Below are 16,284 nucleotides of genomic sequence, written 5' to 3' on the forward strand. Positions count from 1 at the left end.
CGGAGAATGCCCAACATTCCCATCAACAAGTAATTACGAGTATCTCTGCCCCCGCACACTCCCAATCAATCAAATTGATAACAAATTGGCCCAAAACAATTTGGTTACTCAATACAATCGCCTTCAAACTGTGACGTCGCGGCTGGGTAAGAAATACGATACACAAAAGTAATGGCAAAATTAATAGATCAGTCGAATAATTAAATAAAAATAAAATATTATCATAAGATAAAAACGATTTATACCTTAGACCTGACAAAAGATCGATCGACAAATGAAGAGAAATCAATGAAGCAAAAAGACATACCAACAGACAGTTTTATGGATCGATTTGTATATGGATTGATGGTTTCGAGACTCTAACTCTTGTAGCTCTTGCAATCTTCTCACTATCGTGGACTCACTTCTCACATATATCTTACAATTATTTTGCAAAACTTTACGGACACTAAGCATTTACAGCATTAATAACGTGCACCGCAAACGACATCCACGACGGGCGTTGGACACCACAACTAATTGCCCGAAACCGCACATCAACGCAATGCTCAATCAGCAACAAATGTAATTACATTCGGTTTGAAGCTTATTTGCGGTTTTTTACTTGAACAGCATTTACATTTTAAAACTTAAAGTTCCCTAATTTGAATAGCAAACAAATCTGTCCCTGAAGTGGAGAACTGATCCAAATAATGCCCGTAAATCAACGACCAACGGATAAAGAGACATGTCAAGAGACAGCTTTAGGCATGGCATTTAGCTATTGAATATTAAACTTATATGAAGTAATCACACAACAGAAAAAACTCACCTATTTCTTGGGTAATTTCGAGTAGAAATCCTCGAGGAATTCTTTCAATATAAACTTAAACTTTTCCGCTTGCTTGGCCAGCTCCAATTTGTTTTCATCGCCTTCATTGTCGAGCATCTCATCAGCCTCGCTCAAGGTCTGAAGGTAGTGCAGCCAAGCGGACTCCAAGCCAAGCACCTGCTCATGCGTCTTCTCGGCCAGATTCACTTGATACTTGTGGAGCAGTACAAAGAGCTCCAGCATGGGTGTAAAGGTCGCCTGTTTGAGGGGCACCTCTTGGATCAAACGCTCGAAGAGCTGTTTGGCAGCCACCGTTTCGCGAATGGTGCGCGGTACTTTCATTACATTCCTCTCATTCCGTCGCATATAGCGATAGGTGCCTGCAAAAGAAGATGAGTGTCTAGGAGATTGAATCATTCTAATTGAGAGAAATGCGAGTGTGTGGTCCCACCTCGCATCCAATTGGTGGCATGATCCAAGAGCATTTTAATATTCAATGCCTGCCATTTCTCTATCCAATCCAATATAGTGCTTTTCAGGGCATTCTGATTGATTAATATGAAATAAACATTCGTGATGGCATCCACAAAGGACACATCATCGGCCAGGGCACTATAATGTTCGATGCCACCTTCAAACACTCCTGCTGTCCGGGCGCTTTTCATCAGCCGTTCGGTGAACTGTTCTTCTGTGGTTTCCCACAGCATGCGATGGTGGTTCCACTGTTCTTGATAGCTGTCCATCTCCTGCCGCTGCTTGGATATTTCCGCTTGGATGCTGCGCATCAGCTCGGAGCACTCCTGATCCTCGCGAAACACTCCAGCGAATCCCTGACGCTGCTGGGCCTTGGGCAGCCTCAGCTTGTAGCCCAGTCTGGGGAACTGATCCAACATGCAGCGGATATTGTCAATGACTCCACAAAGAACGGTAGCAATTTCATCCATATCTGGGCTAAACACAATCCGACCATCCTTGACATCCGATTCCAGTACCAATATGGGTGCAGGGGCCATGTCCTCGTCGCGATGAAGGGCTTCGTAGAGCTTGGTCAATGAACTGCGAGCACTGGTCATTAAGGCGTTGGCCAGCATATCATCCAGACCGTTCACATAAAGAATCCACTCGGCAGACATCTAAAACACGTGTGAGTTTTGGTTATAAGTACAACAAAATCAGGCTCAACTCACCTCATCTTTAACCAAATGGAACTGCCTGCTGAATGCGGAAAGCAACTCCAAAATATTGTTGTAATAATTCCTCAGTGTATCGCCAGCACTCGCTAGCCAGCCGGATAGTTGCTGCTGCAGCACGGATATGTCCACGGCACCCATGAAATTAAACCGCAGCAGGGTGGTATCGCAAATCTTTTCGCAGCACCTGGCCACGCCCCGATTGGCTCGCTTATAGATGTGGACGATCTGCTGAAAGTCTTGAATAAACTCCCCGCAATCTTCAAAGAACGATTGCTCGCTTAAATCGGCCCCGTAGGTGAACTTAAAGATGCCCGGAGCCAAGTGCCGATCGCAGGCCAGGACCAGCGGTCGAAATAGTTTCCGCTCTCGATCTGTAAGGCCCATCAGGATGCGGTTGTAGCTGAGACACAGTTGGGTGACGCTATTGTACACAGATCTCAGGCATTCGCAGCGCTCGTATAACTTTTTGATGGTACTGGGTATGGGGAAACCCAACCGCTCAAAATGCTGTGCCTGCTCGCATATTTCGACAACAGCCGGATCTATGTTACACTCCAGCAGACCTCTCGCCTGCTTGCTGCGTATTATCAGATAACGCTCGAGCCTCTGGTTGAGATCGGCTGACCAGCCACAGCATGCCGTTTGCCAATCCTCATAGGCCTGACGCGACTCTCTGTCGTACTCCTTGCGCAGCGAGTCGAATTTGGCCAGCGTGGCAGCAGCCTCCTTGACTGTCGGCAGCCATTCGGCATTCTTTAATCGATTCCGCAGCCAGGTGAGGCGTTCCAGATTGATGCGGTAATTGAGGGCACGGGACACGTGATGGGAGAGCCACGACTCTTGTTGCTGTCGACACTCCAGCAGCTTCCTCGAAGTCGCATCCATTTCCTGCGAGAACATGCGCCACAAGCGACTCACCTCCCGAAGGAAGGTCTTCCTCAGAGTGCCGCGATGGCGATAGGAGTAGAAGAGCAAGGCTTGCAGGCCTTCCAGGGCCTCCTCCACATTGCAGACATGCTGAAATACATTGAAGATCAGACGCTGGACTGTTTCCTCCAAGTGCTGGACATTGGTGCGATACATGGCCACCTGGTCATACCAGTCCTCGCGATGGACATTTAGGATGATCGACTGTGAGCCACTGCAGCGTTGCAGCTTCTTGAGAGTCTGCAAAAATGTATTTTCCACATTGGCGGCAATCTTGTCCAGCTCCTCGCCCCTGGAGCCACCAAACTCCGCCCTGGGTATGGTCTCGTTCTCATCCAAACGGCCAAATACAATCATCGACTCACAAATGTCAATCACATCGTTGAGCCGCTCCACAAATGCATCCACATGGTTGAAGATGATCCCCTCGTCTAGCTGCCAACCCACTTGGGTGTGCTGGCTCGATATTTCCTCATAGATTCCCTTGTAAACCAGGCAGCACTCGATCGACATGTTGCAAATCTCGATGCCAAAGCGCGGCCGTCCCTCGAGTATCTCCTGCACTTTGGTCTGTTGGGTGCAGAACATTATAATCTGATTGCTGAGATTCCGAAAGAGACCGGTGATGAGCTCCCGCGTATTATAGTACTCCGAATTCAGCCAGATGTAGCGCACCAGATGGATTATTTTGGGCAGAAGTTTTGTAAGCTCTGCGGGGCTGTTGGACAGATCAATTTTGGAGCAGGGCTCGATCAGCAAATGGATATACTTGATGTTAGACAATGACTGAACAAGCTCCAGTTTGGCCGACGCTATTAGGTCATCCACTTGGGGCATGTGAACGGAGTTGGACTGTCGTAGCACACGGAAAACCTTGTCTACATCCGACTGGGCCAATTGTGCGTTGATTCCCTGCAGGACTTCATCTATCAAGAGGGAGAAACAGAGACTAGATTATTTGAGGTGCATTTCTTGAAAGAATGGCTCTACCTACAACGATATTCCCAGAACTCAAACTCATCTCGTACTTTGACCAAATCGTGGGGCACCGTCAATGTGCAATCCCCCAGCAAAGTACGAATCTGAGTTGTCCAATAGAGAGCAATGCCTTCCAGGCTCTTAACCAGCTGCCTGTCCACCTTACCCACTCCAGCCGAATCTTCTTCGTCACCGCCTCCGAGCTGTTTGATCACATAGGGGACATAGAGCACGGCCATGCCACCAATCTGGTAATGCATTCCAGTGAGAAATCCCAGAAACCGATCCATGCTTGAGCAAAAGCGCTGTCGGACAGTATCATTCCATCCGGGATAGTTCCGAAAGAAGGGCATGTATAGCCACTCTAGGACATGCAGCAGGCAGCCATCCACATCGCTATGTACCGTGCCGAATTGGATCTCGTCGTGGAAGGCCTCCACACTGAAGATCTCGTTCGGTTCGCGACGAAAGTAGCTCATGTCGGTAATGTACGCGGTGGGAAAGCCCAGGCAGGCGGTAAGCGTGCTCCCATCATAGGAAACAGTCAGCAGGGGCTCGTTGACCTCCAACAGCCACCGGCGAATGGTGTCCACTGAGTTCTCATGCCAGTCCCGATGGTCCAAGCAGCTCAGCACACACATGCGTTGTATGAACTCCACCAACTGGTGCAACTCCTCGTCACTGTACTCCGGTCGCGGTGTCTCAACACGCTGCTCCTCCTGGCGCTGCTCCACGTTGCGCTCTAAATGTGTGGTTTCAGACTAGACCTCTCAATAACGGTTGTCCCAACTCACCCTCATCATCGCTCAAATCGGAGTCAGTAAGGTGTTCATCTTCGACAGCGCTAGAGGACGTCATTTTCGCGAAAACTATGGTTTTTTACGCAAAATAAACAAAGAAAATCAGCCATGGCAACACAAAATGCGTAACCGTTACTTGGGGGTTGCAGCATATTCCAATAAATTTGGCGCTAAAATCGCCATCTTGGAAAAATACCGAATGCGGTATATTTCATTGGCAGTATTTGTCACACAGTCAAACTTGTTCACACTGATCTCCAGATTTGTTTTGGCGTCCCTTTTTAATTTTTTAAATTTAATTTAAGCAAATATGGCCACAAACCCGACAATAACCGACGAGATGGAAATGGTGATCCAGCAAGGAAACACCCTGCTTCCGGATCTGCACATACGCCCCAGCGACCTCGGCAACCCGACAGAGGCTTTCCTCACCAAACTCTATGTTCACTATTTGCGCTGCTTTGGACTTCGTGTGGACCCACCATTCAATGTTGACAACGAGAGACCTGATACGTCGCGGGAGAAGCGCGTCTTCCTGATCAAGCTGTGCCGCCAAGTGGAGCGGATAGTGCAAATCACTTTTCCCAACAAGACGTACACATACCTGGACATTATGAGGCCAGGTAATCAGGAGGCTGTGCATCAAACAACGGTTCTCTTCATCCCCGTTTCGGTCTTTTAGCTCCAAAGAAGACAATCAAAACACTGGATCCCCTGTTCAACTACTTGGCCTACTACAAAATGTTTAAGAGGTCGGTTCTGATGCCCGTCGAGGAGAGTATTAAAACGCGGGAAGCCCTCATCGCTGAAATCACATCCAAGCGCTGTCAGTTGGAGAACCGAAAGGAGAAGGCAGCCACTGTTAAAACAGATATTGAAAACTACCAAGCCTCCATAAACGAGTTGCTCGAGGAGGTGCCCAGGGCTCAAGCAGAGCTGGCCAAAGATAACAAGACATGCGCCGAACAGAGATTAGAAATGAATTCGCTGGGGAATCAGCATACAGAGCTCACCAATCAGATCCGCCACTGGGAGCAGCTGGTCGTGGAGGATGACGAGGTGCTGACTCTAAAGAAGTAAGTTCTTAACCATATCAAAAGCTGAAGTCAATCTCTTAATGCAATAACCCTTGTAGGCAAATCGAAGACATTTCACAAGATATAGAGAATTGCAAGGATGAGTTGGCCGGCCAGGAAAAAGTTTTCAACGATCAACGCCATCAAATAGAAACCAATCTGAATATGGTCAATGAGATAGAGAAGGCCTTGGAAGTGCTGCCGTCCAATTGTTTGGACGAGTACAAGGAGAACCTCAAGCAGCAGGAGCTCGTGGAGAAGCAGCTGTCCGCCCTGGAGGCCCAGAATCAGAAGATCCTCAACGAAATTGAGACCAACAACGTGGAGCTCCAGCAGTCCGCCGAGCAGTTCCAAATATGCAAGCACAAGTACGATGAGGAGTGCCAAAAGCTCCAGCAGCAAATCGATGCGCGAAAGACCCGCTTTGAGGAGCAGAAAAAAACCGAGGAAGAGCGAACCAAGAACATGGAAAAACTGCAGAGACAATTACAAGAACAAGAACTAATGGGTAAAATTATTGAAGAGATGTTTCTGGAACTTGGCAAAAACTGAAAATCCACTTAATATATTGATTTTATTCTAAATTTAACCGATTTGCTCGTTTTGATGGTTAGGTACGAACGCGGGAAAAGGGTTGGCTGGACTATGTTTCCATTTTCTTGCTCTCCAGATGCGCCTTCAGCTGCTGGCTGAAGTCATCCTCCACGTTATCATCGTCCCAGTTGTCCTCCCACACGTTGAGCTCCTCCTCGTCGTCGCCGACACGGAAGTCTGCAATAACAATGTTTTTGCAATTGCTGCTCTGGAATGGAATGGAAGCCAAAAGCGGCGGTCTCACCTTCAGCTGGAAACTCTTCGAACTCGTCGTCTTCCTCGAGCAGACCCAAGTCCTCGCCCTTGTTTGTGGCCTCCTCCTTCTCTTTCTCCTTTTCCTTATCGGGTGCCAACATTTTCTCTTCTCTAGATATTTCTCTCTATTTCAAAATAAAATTTTCGATTTCTTTTTTCGATGCTGTTTTGATGCCGAGTCACTGACAGTGTGACCGCGGATATTTCGATAGCATATACGGTCCGACCCTCAGAAATATACCGAAACATACCGTCTTACTTTAAAAATATACCGTAAATATACTGACGAGCTCAAGTTCTATTAAACATATTCCTCAATATTGATTTTCCGTCGAATATTCCCAGCTATAAAGAACATTTAGCCATGCCCACATAGTTTAATGCGATTGATGAATCAATTTCCTACTTGACTGGCTTACTTTTAATACTTGCTTTTATTGGATCGGTTCTTTTTTTTGGATTTGATTGTAAAATAAGTTTAAACAATTTCCACTAAATTAATTTCCTTACATGGTAACTATACGTTAACTACAAATTGGCTACATAGTAACTACATGTCTATGTAATTACCAACATCGACTCGATAATTTGGTTATCGAAAAGATCAAAAACGAACTTACCGCCAAATAAAGTGCACTTCAAAAATACAAATTTTTTTTATGATTTTATTGTTTTATAACATTTTGACTTGTGGCTATTTGACTTTCAAGCTAAAAGGGTTATTGAGCATTTGGATTTTAGACTACATATAATTTAAACTGTTCCTCGAGCAATGGCTGCTGTTGTTGTTGGCTATTTTAAAACAATTAGAGCGAAAAATTGATGTTACTTTAACATTTATAAATATATATGTATGTATACGTTTATATATGTATGTTTCTATATTGTGGTTGTTCCGGTTTGCTGCATTGTTTGATTTGTTGCATAGCGAACTTTCGTTATCGGGATTTTGTGCTGGCCAAAATGTAAAGAAAATCAAAAACCATTTCTCCTCTCATTTGATCTGACATTTCCATCACTTACAGTTACAAATTTTGTATGCCAAAATATATAGTATATATAGTATAGTATATAATCCTTTGTATCGTCTTGTTTGTTTGTTTTTTTAAGTATCTAGTTTTACATTAATATAACTGGTAGTTCAACATTTAACATTTAGTTTTGCTGCATCTGCATCTACATAATTAAATAGTTTTCATTATTTATACTTTTTTTTTTTTGATTTTGTGTAATGTGTTGTTTGTTGTACAATATACTCGTATATGAGGAATAAAACACCATACATTGATTAGTTATATTGTTGTTCAGTTTTTGTGTGTTCGGGCTGGCCATCTCTCACTTTTCTCTCTTTCTCTCTCTCTCACGCTGTCTCTAAACATTATTATTCATCACAGATGCTCTACGCACAAATCAAATCAAAATCGAATTGAATGCAATTATTATCATCATTTAACAATTTGTTACAAGCTCCAATTTGTGAATTACATTTTGACATGCTTCATAATTGCGTTTGCTAATTGGGAGGGTGTGGTGAGGGGTTTGGTGGTTGGGGGGGGAGGCTGAAGAAGTACAGGGATATTATATATCTATAGATGGGATATGAGTATATCCCTAAAACAAGTGCGCCTGGACAGCAGAACTGATGTGTGTGTGTCTGTCTCTGTTTCAAGTGGGGTGGGGGAGTGTGATTTAGGTATATTCTATGTAGTAGTAGGTTTATAAGATATAATATGAAAGCTTTTCTAGAAAAAGTGTTGTATCACATATAGAGAGGAAGTGTTAAATATGTATTATTTCTTTCGTTTTTCTATTCCGGTCATCTTTCTGTTTCTTGTGTGTAACAAAGTTTTGAACAAAAAAAAAAAAACTTATATGTGTATGTTCCATCCTTATATAGTACAGTACAGGGCGTGGGTGCGAGGGATATACATAGTACATTTGTAGAGTGGAAAATCAAACAGCTTAGCCTCAATAAAATGCATTCAAGTAAATACATAAATATATATTGTTTCTGTTTTCTGTTTCTCGTTTTCAAAGTAGAGCACCAATAAAGTTACGCTTAAACAATCAATAAAACATACAAATCTGCAGGAAGTGGGGGATACGAGAGATAGATAGCAATAAATACAAAGAGTACAAGTATAACAGCTAAAAATACATTATAAATACTTAGCATAGCTTATATCGTTTCAAGTGCTTCCTTCATTTTGTGTGTGTCTGTGTGTGGATCGTCTGTTAATGGATCTGTCTGGATCGGTCTATAGGGTTTAATCCTTTTACAATTTTGTTTGTTGCCTTTAAGTTTTTTAGTTTTTTTTTATATTGCTTTTAAAACGCTAGGCGTTCTCTAACGGATTTCTTTTGCGCTTACGAACTACATAAATACACATCGAACATCAAAAATATGACATACAGGCATACATCCTATGTACATATGTATGCTATGTATATACTCGAATATGGATAATAAAGGTTTTTTCTGCATTACATAGATACAGGACAACAAAGTTTATTCGCGACGCGTTCTCTTCGGCCGCGAGGCGGCTATTGAATCCCCGCCTGGCGATGAGGCCCCGAGAGAGGCCCCTCCTGCAGATCCACTGCCTCCAGATCCACCCCCGACACCACCCTCTGTGGACGACGATGATGATGCAACCGTGATGGTGGCAGATATGGTCGCCGCCGACTGCTTCTCGGCCACGCCCCGCACCTTCCGCGAGGCCACCGACTGGGCCGTGACCTGCAGCGATATGGCGTGCGTATTGAGCTTCTCGGCCAGCAGCAGATCCTTGAGGCCCTTCATCTTTTGGCTGTACAGCGCAATCACCGGACGTTTAAGCATTATCTCAAAGGGATCATAGTCATCGGGTGCAGTCGCCTCTGGCTCTGGCTTAGCTTCTTTGTGCTGTGGTTGTTGAATTTGGATTTGGATTTGGGTTTGGGTTTGGCCAGCATGATGGCTTGCCTCACTAGTAACTGGTAACTGGATGGCAACGGAGTGGCAGTGACTGCTGCTGCTGCTTGTACTGCCTCCATTGCTAGTGGTTACTGATGCTGTGGTTGTTGTTGTTGCTGCAGTTGTAGTTTTTGTAGCCTCCTTCTCAGCATTATGGTGATTGTTGTTATTGCTATTGCTATTGTTGTTGTTGTTATGGGGCTCTGTGTTCTCCGTGTCCCCCAATGATGTCTGCTGCTTTTGCTCGGCAAAAGGCTGACCCCCGCCCTGAAGCAGAAAGTCCGGATTGAGTATCTTCTCGCCACAGGCGGCGGTCAGATCAGCCAATGTCGTCGGCAGCTCTGAAGATTTTGTCTTCTATTCGAGAGGAAAAAAGAAAAGTGATTAGAAAAGAGTTTTTTGGAAGCCAAGAAGACTTTGAGTGGTATATACTTTGTAGCTGGCTTAATTTTATATTCGATGCATAATTAAATCTCTGGAATGTACATCTCTGACTCACCTCGTCCTTCTTTATCAAGGTGTTGTTATTTCCTTCTAGAGCCTCTGCTCCGGCCGCCACCATTGCCGCAGCCGCTGCTGCTGCCGCGGCTGCCGCCGCTTCCTTAGCCTCCAATGCGGCCGCTTGTGCCTGCTCAGCCTCCAGATCCTCGGGCATCTTGATGACCACCTGAGAGCGTATATCGTAATCAAATTTGGTTATATTATTGACCAGTGGCTTGGCCCAGCCAATGTGCAGAATTGGAGTCAGGCTGTCCTCCTCCCACTGGCAGATGCCGTCGTAGAAGCGCAGCAGATTGGCAAAGACCTCAGCATCCCGCAAAATGCTGCGTGCCGAATGGCCTGAGCTCTCCGTTTTCATTACATAGGGGATAAGCTCGTTGGCTATGTCCAGCAGCTCCTTGTAGATCTCTTCGTCGTCGCGGCACTGATACGTGTACAGGCGGATCACGTCGGCGGCATTGGCCCAGGCGGCGAAGGCGTCGCGATACTTGAGCAGACGGTTGTAGTAGTTGCCCTGATACGTGTACGGATAGACATGGTGGTTGCGGTAGTGCGTCCGCGCCGAGTCGATAGCCTCGCGGTAAAGCTGCTCGCAGGTGATGCTGCCATGCGTCCGATGGATCTCCTCCAGTTCGCCGAGTGTACCCAAGGCCATGGGGTACCGCTTGAGATGTCCCAGGTCGTAGAGGAGCCACAGCAATTGCTGCTGCAGATCGGCCACTTCCACGCAATCGCTGTTGGCTGTCAGAGAGATATTGAGAGCGGCACAAATGGCCGCCACCTCCATGCCACGCTCGCAGACCACCGCCAGGCCACCGAGATAGAGCCAAGAGCCCGACTCGATCCCAGGGCGTATATCCTGGCCCCGCTTGTCCTCGCTGCCCTTGCCGTGCCACGTCACCTCGATGGTCTCCACCCGTTTCTGCCCAAACACCACCCAGGCATGGTCCTCGGAGATGGCCAAACGCACATCCTTATAACCCAACAGTTGACAGCCGGCTACCACGGCCAGGGCCACACCGAAACAGTCCAGCTTGTTGCCCGACAGATAGCTGTAGAGGTTCTGCAAGTGGGCCCGATCCTTGTAGCTGCTGCGGATCAGCGAGTTCCATATAACGTCCGACACCTTCTTGATGATCTCGCGCGTGGCCTGGCGGTGTGGCTTTGGCTTCTCCACCACCGATAGGATTGTCTGGAACTTCTTGTACAGGCCCGCAATCAGCTCGTGGGTCACCACCGGGAAGGGAACGCTGTTGCCCATGATCACGTCGCTACCGCCTGTCAGTGAGTAGATCGATTAACTAAGTTTTCTTGACCATACAATAGGTACACCGGAAACCACTTAAAACAGAACACTTGAGAGTAGAATGACAGTGCTTTTCATCATTTAAAGACTGATCTAATTTAGGTTTCATTAAAGTTTCATCCTTTAATCATTCCCGAATATTATAGAAAAGAATCATCGAAAACCCTACACTTCTGAAACGCACTGTATTATTTCGAACGCTCCTTCGACTGAGCTGAGGGTTAAACTTCCGTTTTAATTGGTTTCCGTTGCTTCTGCTGTTTCACCCGCTAACGGTAAATGGGTACGCACCTGTCGCTGTCTGCGTCATGTCAGCTGCTGCAGCAGCGGCGGCGGCAGCGGCTGCGGCAGCCGCCTGAGACGCCGCCTCTCCCGTGGTCAGCGAGAGCTCGATATACCCCACCACGATGGAGAGCAGGGTCAGATCGGGCTCAATACCGGTGGTAAGGGAGCGACGGAACAAATTCACTACGTCCGCGGTGGACCTCAGCGGAAAGAGACTGGCGTCGATGATGCCATTGAGAGCCATGGGGCTGGCGCTGGCACTCCGCGTGACCGTTGACATGGTGCGGCCGAGGGGGTGGTCGGGAGCTGTTGCTGCGCGTGGGTGTTGCCAAAGGGGGAGCGGAGCGAGTGCGAGTAAGCCTGTTGCCTGTTTCGATCTAGCCGCAGGCGTTGCTGCCTTTGAAATGACTCGAGGATCGGGAATCGGCGACGGTTTCGGTATCGGATTGGGATTCCACTTGGTAGCTGTACAGCCAGCCAGCAGCCACTCTTTGTGGCTGCCACATTTGAGCGACCAACAAGTTGACAAACAACTTTTTTACTTTTCCACCTTGTGTCGTCGCGTCCGTGGGCCCTTTTTCTTGTACTTTTTCTCTCGGGTTTTTTTTTGTGCTTTTTTCTTAGTGTTTGCCTGTGTTTGCTCCTTTTCCGTAAGTGTGTGTGTGATTGTGCACTTTATTCCTGGCCTCTCTTCGCTCTTCTTCAGGTGTTTGCACTCCTTGTCTCTCTCTTTCTCTCTCTCTCTCTCTCTGCTCTCTTCTTGTGTGCAGTTATGCCTTACCTTCTCCTCCTGGTATGCACTTATTCTTAACTTTTCTTAGCTCCTCTCCAGATATGCACCTTTATTCCATGCTTCTGTTCTTGCTTCTCTCCTCTTCCTCTTCTGCTGTGCAGTTATTCTGGAAGCAGGATTTTCGCTCACTTTATGCACTTATTGGCAACAACAACTGGTTTGCTGCGTTGCATACTCCTGTGTGTGTGTGTTTTTGTGTGCGTGTGTGTGCACTGGAAAATATGTGTATATCCTGTCGTCGTCGTTTGACTGCTTGCTGTCCTTCGTTTTGCAGCCCACGTCATCAGAAATCGGCTTTTGGGCAGGTTGTCGCGCTTGACATGCGTTTCGTTTGCTTTGACCTGCTCTTGTCTCCTCCTCCTCCACCTCACACTTCTTTTTATTTCTTTTTGGTTGGTTAATGCTCTGCACCGCCGCCACCCCCGCCCACTAGTAATTTACACTTGACACGCAGTTGCTCAATTAGCCAGAAATATATATGAATCCTGCATGAAATCATTCAACATTTGCTTAACTATTAAAACACACTTGATTTGCCGCCAATTCGTTTCGATTTAATTGCTTATTTCGTTTGAGTGCGTAAATAAAAATTCCGTTTATTGCGTTGTGTTTACCTTTTTGCAGCAGAGTGTGTGCACACCCGACACGTGCCGAAAATTCCAACGATAGTGCTGCAAAGGGGCCGAAACTCAGCTAATGCTGGTATTTTTACTATGGGTATTTTCCAGTTGCGCTAGTGCATTTATAGTATATCGGTATATAATGGTATATTTTGTCAATTTCTCTAATCTATTAAATTTTATGTTTAACGTTATAAAGGAATTCAATAAAAGCGAGTGTTAAAATTAAGCCAGTCAAGTAGAAAAAAGATTCATTAATCGGATAAAATTCTGTGAGCATGGCTGAAAGTTCTATATAGCTGGAAATATTCAACAGAAGATCAAAATCGAGGAATATGAACAATTCGACGGTATATTTTGAAAATGAGACCGTATATTTCGGTATTTATTTGAATCGGGTATGAATCGGTAATAACCGGTTGACAACAATGATTCCCGGCAACATTAATTCTTATACCCTAGGGAAATGGATATAATAGAATTAAGAAAATGTTTGTCATCCAAGGCTCCATGGGTATCAGGATCGAGATTATTATATACAAGAAACTAATAATATACATGAATATGTATAAAACATATCAATTTGAGAAAAGGTATTTATAAATTACGTTTTATATTCATTATGAAATAGGGTATACAAGGGCCTATACACGCATCAACTCTTCAAATACTAGCAACAATGCGACTGTTTTCTTTTTTTTACTATTTTGTTTATGCCTTGATTTAGCCAAAATACAATAAAAGCAAGAACTAAAAACTAGCCAATCTTGAAGAATATTTATTGATCAACGTCCTAAAATTATGTGGGCATGGCTGAAAGTTCTATATAGCTGGGAATATTCAACGGAAGATCAAAATTGAGGAATATGTATAATTCGTCGGTATATTTTTAAAAAGAGACGGCATATTTTAATATATTTTTGAGGGTCGGACCGGACGGTATGTTTCAACGATAAATCCGCGGTCACTCTGATCTTTGGTAAACAAAAGCTACAAAGAAAATTAAACAATGCCGGTTTTTGCCAATTACCACTGCAAAACAACTATAGACTGCCAACAGGGTGCAGTGCGTGCCGTGCGCTATAATGGTGAGTTGATATGATGAATAAAGAGCATACGTTTGATTTGATGATTCCAGTGGACGGCTCGTACTGCATGTCTTGCGGCTCTGACAAGAAGATCAAACTTTGGAATCCTGCCACCGGATTACTCCTAAAGACCTATGGAGGCCATGCCGACGAGGTAACAGATGTGGCTGGCAGCTGCGATAGCAGCTACATTGTCTCTTCCAGCTTGGATAAGAGCATAATCTACTGGGATGTTTCCACAGGTACGATTTTTCATGTAAATCTCCATCAGTAATGCACTCAACACCACAGATTTTCGCCTTTAGGAACACCTGTTCGCCGTCTGCGCTCCCATGCTGGTGGCGTCCGTTGCGTCTGCTTCAATGAGGACTCTTCCATAACCATTTCTGGTGGCCGCGACAATGCCGTCATGTGCTGGGACATACGCAGCCGCCGCCTAGATCCCGTCCAGGTCATGAAGGACGCCCGCGATTGCATCACCACCGTTCTGACCAATGAAAACAAGATCTATGCCGCCTCGCTGGACGGCTGCATCCGACATTACGATATACGTGTGGGAGAGATGACCTGCGACAAGATCGGGGAACCCGTCACCTACTTGGCCAAAACACAGGACGAGCAGTGCCTTGTCGCAGGCTGTCAGGACAGTGTGGTGCGTCTGATCGACTGTGAGACGGGAGGACTGCTGTCCGAATATAAAGGACACCGGGCGGATGACTATCACATAGAATGCGGCATCCTGGCCAATGATGCGCACATTGTGGCCGGCTCTAGCGCCGGCGATGCCTACATCTGGGATCTGCTGGAGGGAAAAGTCTTGCAGAGGATACGCATAAGTAAGGAAGAAATGTGTATTTCATGTATTTCTACAGACGTGTAGATTGAGGGGTCTCTGTGGTCTGTCTGTCTTTTTCCATCCAGCGTACATATCTTGTAGTCTCGGCTGCATATAGGATTCTACTTACCATAGGAAATATCAGTTTTGTAAAAACAACTTCTTTGAACAACTTGGTATAATTAATGAATCCAATCCAACAATTTCAAAATCTGAACCAAATTTGATCGAAATATCTAATGATATCAAAATAACTACATCTATCTATGACTAAGAAAACTATCTTATCCCATCGTTGGGCTGAGCATCCTTCATGAAATTCATTGTAAATATTTTTATTTCAGGTGACAATGGTGGAGTGGTACACTCCCTGGCCACGCATCCCAGGCGTTCAGAGGAGCTGCTGTTCGCCAGACGGCGGGACATGTACGTCTTCACCACAGACCTGCAGATCGAGGAAGAGCAATTGTAGTGAAGATATGATGGATTCCATTAGCAAATCAAAAAAAAATCCTTAGTCGTCTCAAGCGACTCGTCTCTATGTTTACGTCGATATTTAAACCCAAGGTTAGGTTCAGGCGGTAGCCTGGGGGGAGTGATGAAACCCTCCCAAGCTCACTTGGACCTGTAGAAGGTCCGTTGTGGTGATTTAAACCCAATTGTGGAAGAGAAATTTCAGGGTGAATAAGATCCCTGTGTAAGGCTAACCCCATTTAGAGATCAATTGAGACCACTTGTAGTGAGAATACGATCGCTCCTTGTGTGGAAGACCATTAACATTAAAGATCATTTTTAGTCTCGCGCACACTACAGCTGAAAGTGGAGCTGAAGTTTTCAGCAAGTTGTGCAAGTTTTCAGCTCTTCTTTTAGCTAGAGTCTGTGCGAGTCCTTATAGTTTAAAGTCCATGCTAGTGATAGTCAATAAAGAAAAAATATATATAACTCCAGAGTTTTGTTTGAGGGAAAAAGGAAAAACCATTTATTGGACATAATCGTTTGTATTTTTTTTTAGTTTTTTTTTTTGTAGTTTTCTGTTTTTATAGAGCATGAATGTATGTAGTAATATGTTGTATGTATGATCTGGCTTATATACTCGTATGCTTCAATGTATTTTTCGTTTTCTTGATTTTTGTTTAACGGTAAACGACCTGCATATTGTTTCCTTACGACATCCATCCGTCATATCCTATCCCGAATGCCAGACACCTGTGCGAGCGGTATGACCATGTATAGGTATGCGTTGTGTGTGTGTGTGTCTGCCTCTCT

General features: G+C 45.3%; 5 protein-coding genes across 7 annotated transcripts in view; 2 read left to right on the plus strand and 3 right to left on the minus strand.

The window, feature by feature from the left end:
• The window catches only part of LOC108162618 (dynein-1-beta heavy chain, flagellar inner arm I1 complex), a 128,480-nt gene extending 123,588 nt beyond the window's left edge, over positions 1–4,892 (minus strand). For 2 of the 3 annotated variants that reach the window (XM_033393903.1, XM_017297438.2), the window contains exons 1-5: positions 4,704–4,892; positions 3,926–4,651; positions 1,999–3,857; positions 1,263–1,944; positions 812–1,191 (exon numbers count right to left, since the gene is read on the minus strand). In XM_033393903.1, coding sequence (XP_033249794.1) covers positions 812–1,191; positions 1,263–1,944; positions 1,999–3,857; positions 3,926–4,651; positions 4,704–4,767 — 3,711 coding nt within the window. In that variant the 5' untranslated portion in view covers positions 4,768–4,892. Of the gene's footprint in view, positions 1–12; positions 143–811; positions 1,192–1,262; positions 1,945–1,998; positions 3,858–3,925; positions 4,652–4,703 lie in introns of those variants that run through there. The other variant, XM_017297439.2, reaches the window with a different exon arrangement.
• A 44-nt stretch (positions 4,893–4,936) lies between these two features.
• LOC108162623 (synaptonemal complex protein 1) lies at positions 4,937–6,374 on the plus strand. Its single transcript, XM_017297445.2, has 3 exons — positions 4,937–5,332; positions 5,392–5,785; positions 5,845–6,374. Exons 1-3 carry the CDS (start codon positions 5,020–5,022, stop codon positions 6,335–6,337), a joined length of 1,200 nt encoding a protein of 399 aa, XP_017152934.1. The 5' UTR covers positions 4,937–5,019; the 3' UTR covers positions 6,338–6,374.
• LOC108162625 (probable 26S proteasome complex subunit sem1) lies at positions 6,341–6,830 on the minus strand. Its single transcript, XM_017297447.2, has 2 exons — positions 6,624–6,830; positions 6,341–6,556 (listed from the first exon to the last, which is right to left on the minus strand). Exons 1-2 carry the CDS (start codon positions 6,733–6,735, stop codon positions 6,429–6,431), a joined length of 240 nt encoding a protein of 79 aa, XP_017152936.1. The 5' UTR covers positions 6,736–6,830; the 3' UTR covers positions 6,341–6,428.
• A 1,012-nt stretch (positions 6,831–7,842) lies between these two features.
• On the minus strand, positions 7,843–13,133 carry LOC108163516 (menin). The gene is made up of 3 exons (XM_017298852.2): positions 11,689–13,133; positions 10,090–11,369; positions 7,843–9,947 (listed from the first exon to the last, which is right to left on the minus strand). The coding sequence occupies exons 1-3, from the start codon at positions 11,960–11,962 to the stop codon at positions 9,144–9,146; spliced, it is 2,358 nt and encodes a 785-aa protein (XP_017154341.1). The 5' UTR covers positions 11,963–13,133; the 3' UTR covers positions 7,843–9,143.
• Positions 13,134–14,033: 900 nt separating this feature from the next.
• Positions 14,034–15,965, plus strand: LOC108163730 (WD repeat domain-containing protein 83). Its single transcript, XM_017299187.2, has 4 exons — positions 14,034–14,183; positions 14,234–14,425; positions 14,489–15,019; positions 15,363–15,965. The coding sequence occupies exons 1-4, from the start codon at positions 14,105–14,107 to the stop codon at positions 15,488–15,490; spliced, it is 930 nt and encodes a 309-aa protein (XP_017154676.1). The 5' UTR covers positions 14,034–14,104; the 3' UTR covers positions 15,491–15,965.
• Positions 15,966–16,284: the final 319 nt, after the last annotated feature.

The sequence above is a fragment of the Drosophila miranda genome, chromosome 4, assembly GCF_003369915.1.
Source record: "Drosophila miranda strain MSH22 chromosome 4, D.miranda_PacBio2.1, whole genome shotgun sequence".
Lineage (NCBI taxonomy): Eukaryota > Metazoa > Arthropoda > Insecta > Diptera > Drosophilidae > Drosophila > Drosophila miranda.

Coding starts and splice junctions, on each gene's coding strand:
- LOC108163516 (XM_017298852.2), bottom strand. CDS start 11,962: ATGTCAACGGTCACGCGGAGTGCCAGCGCCAGCCCCATGGCTCTCAAT. Junction 11,370..11,688: donor CATGACGCAGACAGCGACAG/GTGCGTACCCAT, acceptor ACTCACTGACAG/GCGGTAGCGACGTGATCATG. Junction 9,948..10,089: donor CCTTGATAAAGAAGGACGAG/GTGAGTCAGAGA, acceptor CCTCTCGAATAG/AAGACAAAATCTTCAGAGCT.
- LOC108163730 (XM_017299187.2), top strand. CDS start 14,105: ATGCCGGTTTTTGCCAATTACCACTGCAAAACAACTATAGACTGCCAA. Junction 14,184..14,233: donor GCGTGCCGTGCGCTATAATG/GTGAGTTGATAT, acceptor TGATGATTCCAG/TGGACGGCTCGTACTGCATG. Junction 15,020..15,362: donor CTTGCAGAGGATACGCATAA/GTAAGGAAGAAA, acceptor TTTTTATTTCAG/GTGACAATGGTGGAGTGGTA.
- LOC108162625 (XM_017297447.2), bottom strand. CDS start 6,735: ATGTTGGCACCCGATAAGGAAAAGGAGAAAGAGAAGGAGGAGGCCACA. Junction 6,557..6,623: donor CGAAGAGTTTCCAGCTGAAG/GTGAGACCGCCG, acceptor TTGTTATTGCAG/ACTTCCGTGTCGGCGACGAC.
- LOC108162623 (XM_017297445.2), top strand. CDS start 5,020: ATGGCCACAAACCCGACAATAACCGACGAGATGGAAATGGTGATCCAG. Junction 5,333..5,391: donor CCTGGACATTATGAGGCCAG/GTAATCAGGAGG, acceptor TCGGTCTTTTAG/CTCCAAAGAAGACAATCAAA. Junction 5,786..5,844: donor GAGGTGCTGACTCTAAAGAA/GTAAGTTCTTAA, acceptor TAACCCTTGTAG/GCAAATCGAAGACATTTCAC.